We start from the raw sequence: 5,540 nt of genomic DNA, 5'->3' as shown, positions 1-5,540 counted from the left end.
GTCGACGATGACTACGTCGAAGACGACGACGACGACGACGACGACGACGACGTAATTTTCGGGCTTTTATGGCGATCGCTAAGCTACCCCCGTCCCTCCCTCTCTCTGCCTTGCTCTTTCTCTCTGTCTTTTGCGTGCTCACTCTGGTTAGCTGCTGTTACATGCGCTCGTTGTGCTTTGTGTTGCTGTTGCTGCTGCTGGCGTCGACGTTGGCTGCTCAATTTTCTTTGCGCCAAAGACTTTTTCACTTTGCCGCGTTCGCATTTTGTCACAGTTACAATTTACCAATTGTAAGCGACGGTCGCGAAGCTCTCCTTCTTTTGCTCTGCAAGACAACAGCAACAACAACAAATAAAATACATTACAAGAAACCGTCGTCGAGATTATAAATGTATATAGAAAAATTGAAAAAGCTCGCTCAGCTTTGGCCTGCTGCCTAACGGTTCTTCAGGAGCTTGCCTTCTCGTATAAAATCTGTTGCATCATTGGTGAAACACTTCAGTTGTTCGAACGCGTGCGGCCAGGAAAGTGCAAAAAAAAAAAAAAAAATAACCAAAAGGAAAAAAAAAACCAAACCACAAAGAATAATAAAGTGAAACTGCAGCAGCAACAACAACAACTGCAACAATGCCTAAGCCAGTGACAATTTAAAAAGGCGGCTAAAAAATGAAACACAAAAAGTGAATCACTGCATCCGAATCCCTTGAAACCCCCAAACCAAATGAAAGAAAGTGCAATGTTATAGAACTGGATAATTCAAGAAATCAAGAATAACAAACAAAAATCTTTTAATTTAATAAACAAAAGCAAAAAACCTATTGCCAATATTCGCGAGTAAAAAAGAATAGAGAAAAATTTCCGACAAAATTTAAGGTTCGAAAAAAGGCATCAAAATTTTACCCTCATTTTCCCAATTGAAAATGCTGAACATGGAATCGCCACAGATGTACGCCGATGCCGTGCAAACGTTGGCGCAGCTGGATCTAAAGAAACAGCCGCCACCACAGCAGGCAACCATTGGCCAGATCACACTAACGGCGATGTCCAGTAACCAGCAGCAGCAGCAACAGCAACAGCAGCAGCAGCAACAACAAATACCACAGCAACAACAACTACCGCAGCAGCAACAACAGACAACGGATGCAAATAATAATAATCCAAGCCAGGATACGGCTGCATTGTTGGTCAAGCAACAGGCTGCTGCCATGCATCATATGCAACAGCAGCAGCAGACTAATAACAATAACAACAACACCAGTAATAACAACAACAACAATATGAATTTGCTACAAAAACAAATGCTACAACAATACACAACACAAACGGATCTCGATGAATTGACCACACAAGAGATTACATTGGATTTACAACATCTGATCGACGATCAATTCCGTGATACCGAAACATTGGGAATATTCAGTGATATGGTAACCAGTCCAGGTGGCTTATCGGCCACATTGCCGCCCAGTGGCATGGTGTCGGCAGCAGCCAAAGTGCTGCAACAACAAACACTGCGCAATCAGCAACATGCCTATGGCCGGGGCGGTGCATTGGCCTATATGCCACAGCCAGTCCATGCCACATACAATAATTCCAGCGATGAGAACAGCTCGGTGGGTTCCGATTCCAGCACCATCAAGGAGGAGCCCATAGATCCTGAATATCGGCGACATTTGCAAGAGGCCAGCCAACAGGCATCGTTTATGACAAATGCCAATGGCCTCTACAATGGCTATTCGAACGCCAGCAGCAACACCAACGGCTCCTCGATGTCTACGAACAACAGCAACAACAGCAATGGCCAGCAAAATGGCAACAACTCCCATGTAAATGGCAGCCAATTCACCAATCTAACCACAGCCAATGTGCTGGCCCATCACAATCTGCCCCATTTGGCTGCCGCTGCCGGGGCCCAGCACTTGCTCAAGCATCACAGTAAACTGCAACAGCAACAGGCGGCCCAGCAGCAACATCATCGAAAGCATGGCAACAAGCATGTGGACAAGGGCACCGAGGAATATCGCCGGAGACGGGAACGTAATAACATTGCCGTGCGCAAGAGTCGTGAGAAGGCCAAAGTCCGTTCCCGGGAAGTGGAGGAGCGGGTCAAATCCTTGCTCAAAGAGAAAGATGCCCTCATCCGGCAACTGAGCGAAATGACCAATGAGTTGCAGGTGCACAAACAGATCTACATGCAGCTAATGAATCATGCCAATCCCGAAGTGAGTCGTGTGTGTCGCAGTTTTCTCAATACCAACGAGCATGCGCTGTAGCTGTGATTGATAATGGATACCGATACCTGCTAAATGGATTCCTATGATGATTCCTGCAAAAATCAAAGATTCAAAATGCAAAAACTGCTGTGTGGGTAGCTCTTAAGCTCTTCTCTTCCCCATCGTCATAATCATTATCCTCGTCAGCTGCTGCTTCATTTTCCTTCCTAATGATTCCTTTGTACATTTTTCTCTCTCTCCATCTATATCTATCTCTCTCTCTCTCTTTAACTTTCATTTTTGTTATATTTTTTGTACTTAATCCATAAATGACTGTAAAATATTTGATACATATATGTGTATATATATACATCATTATCATATAAGTTAAGCCAAAGAGAAAAAAAAAACAATGTTGAAAATATATATATATAAAACGCAGGAAAGAAAACTGAAAATACAAAACAAATTGTTGTAAATTGTATATTTTATATATATATATATTTGTGTAATTATGTAAAAAAAAAAACAAACAAACGAAAAGAAAAGAAAATTTTGTATATTTTTGTAAAATGGTGTACAGCTTGAGCTACGCTTAATGCTCCCCCCGCCCCAACTTCCCCTCCATAAGCTTTATCTTTAGCAAGGATATCAAATCCTTCACCCCCTTCCCCTTACCCAACACAAAACAAAACAAAACAACAACAACAAAAACTATATACAACCACAAGAACCTTTTATTAGCAAATCTATTAGCTGTAAGCTTGACTAAACTGCTTTTTAAAATGCATCCAAAAATTGTTAAGGTTAATAATTATATGTATACAATATATATTGTTATTGTGTAATTTAAAAATTTAGCAAATTTAATGAGAATGCTTAAAAACAAGAAAACAAAAGTGGAAAATGTTATCAAAAAAACATTGAAATTTGTATTTTAAGCGATTAGGACGAAGAATGCTATTAATTTTTAAGGCCAACGCAATGTTCTCATTTTTAATTTATAAATTTATATAATGTTTAAAATACAAAACAAAAACAAAAACAGCAAACCAATTGTAAAGCAAATCTAATTAATTTAAATAAATAAATATAAAACTATATATAACATGAAACGAATCTGAATGATCTCTTCTTATATCTTAAAGTTATCTCAAACCAAATGATATCTTCTTCCATTTAGAACAACCATTTAAATTATATTTTTGTAAGTAATGTTTACAGCATCTACTTAGTTAAAATATTTAAAAAAAGTAACTTTTTTTAGAGAACTTGCAAAACATTTCTGGTTAGTTCTTTTAGTCATCAGAATTATTTCATCTATTATCTATTTAATTGAAAAAATGTTTTTCTTCTTTGAGTTTTAAGTAGATATTTGTTAAAAGAAGAATTAGGCGACATAATCTTTAAATACAATCTTTAAAAAGGGATACCAATACAATATTCTCAGAGGTTTTACGGAGATCTTTCTTGATTTTTAGTATCTTGGACCAATTTGAATTTACTTGGTAGTCATGAAGATGTTTTTCCTACTCTTATCTGAAAGCTATAGTTATATTAGTTACATTAACTACTCAATATTAAATAATAAATACATATCAGTTTTGAGTATTGCATTTAGATAATCAACAGCAAACCAATTTAGTATCGAAAAAAACGCATTTAGAGTTATTTTAATATCTTAATGTCTTTCCATTTATCCAGATATATACAAAATTATTTAGGGTCTAAAGTAATACCTTATACTAATACTGTAGTGGCCATAAAAATATAATTACAAAAGATTCGACAGAAGTATTTTAACTTATTAATTTATACTTAAACAGGGGGAACATGTAAAATGCAAAACATTTTATAAGGATAACAATATGTTTAGTTTAGGAGTTTACTCTTTGGTCTTAAATTCAAAAAAGCCTCTCATTTGGAAAAAGTTAGTTAAAGGTAGATTCAAAGAAGTTCGACTCTTGAATGATTTGCCACAGACTTGCCAATTAAGCGATATGTGATCTGTTTGATGGGTCAATAAATGACGTACACTTTAGGGTGTAAGCTTTCAGACAGATATGACATGAGTGGGGTTGGATTTTCGAATGGATTAGCAGGTGTCTGATTTACCACACTGGGAGCAGACGTGTGAATGAATTGGGGAGTCTATCTCGGGATTCGCATTCAGTAAACGTTTCAGAGTTTTATCTCTCTTTAGGTTCTTCAGGCGGGCAATGCAAAGCCTTCTGATGCTCTCTTAGTTTGGCTCTAGTGGAAAACAGTTCGAAACACTCCTTTTGGGTGCAGGCATAGGGCTTCTCTTTAGTATGGATACGACTATGTCGAATTAGGTCATATGTTTTTGAGAATTCTTTGGCGCGAAATTCGCATAGATAATAACTTAACTCGAACTTAACTTTAAATATATCTAAATAGTTTAATTTTGTCTGAGTATGGATAGAGAAAAGTTTCTTAAATATTCTCCAAATGATATTACTTAACTTTTAGACTTTCAATAGGTAAAATGCAAAATAATTTTAAATCAAACGAAAGTCAATTATTGTTTATTACTTGAATACAGTGAAACCTCGATATAACGAACTTCGTTATAACGAAAAACCCAATATAACGAATTTTTTGTTAAGTCCCTTGAAAGGACTAAGGTCTTACATTTCAGTACCTATAGCGAATCAATAGATATAACGAATAATTTTGCGATCCCCCTCAGATTCGTTATATCGAGGTTTCACTGTATATAAAACTTTTGATTTATTTCGGTTGCTTTTGTTTACTTGCTCAGTCCAATTAGAAGAAGTCTCATCGTAATCCTAATTTGTTGTGGATGATGCCTTTTCACATTGCCTCGTTGATGTCCCATATAAATTAAAAATTATCATTCTGTCCACCTTAAGTCATTTGTTGTACAATTTCCTTGATTTTTCCCTTGCAATTTTTCTTTATTTCTTGTCTTCTTTTCGCATTTGCAAATTAACGCAGCAGCCATAATTAAAAATGAAAAATCCGACAATATTTTTGTTGAGGTTGCCGCTGCAGTTGCTTGTTGCAAATTTATCATTTGGCACTCATAACTCATACGCCGTGTGTTACATCTGCTTGGCGCTTAGTTGGGCAGTAATTGTGCAGCATTTATTTTGGCAAACCGAAAATTATTCGAGTTGCTCATTATGAACGAGCACAAGATGATAATCACGTTTTCCACAATGATGGAGTGACATGTGTTTGACAGGAGGCAACTTTCACCTGAAATCCGGCTTAGAACCCTTATCAAAAAAAGGGAGCTTTAAGGTTTCTGTCTGAATTTTGAGTGACTGACTGAGAAGT

The 5,540-nt window shown here is 36.9% G+C and overlaps 1 protein-coding gene across 1 annotated transcript; it reads left to right on the top strand.

Moving 5' to 3' along the window:
• The first annotated feature begins 289 nt into the window (after nt 1-289).
• slbo (slow border cells) lies at nt 290-3,328 on the top strand. Its single transcript, XM_068289632.1, has one exon. The coding sequence runs from the start codon at nt 921-923 to the stop codon at nt 2,271-2,273; it is 1,353 nt and encodes a 450-aa protein (XP_068145733.1). The 5' UTR covers nt 290-920; the 3' UTR covers nt 2,274-3,328.
• The last annotated feature ends 2,212 nt before the right edge of the window (nt 3,329-5,540 follow it).

Source organism: Drosophila tropicalis, unplaced genomic scaffold (genome assembly GCF_018151085.1).
Source record: "Drosophila tropicalis isolate 14030-0801.00 unplaced genomic scaffold, ASM1815108v1 contig_593, whole genome shotgun sequence".
NCBI classification, from domain to species: domain Eukaryota; kingdom Metazoa; phylum Arthropoda; class Insecta; order Diptera; family Drosophilidae; genus Drosophila; species Drosophila tropicalis.
The sequence above is the reverse complement of the archived record's forward strand: the minus strand, read 5'-3'. Positions and strand labels throughout refer to the sequence as shown.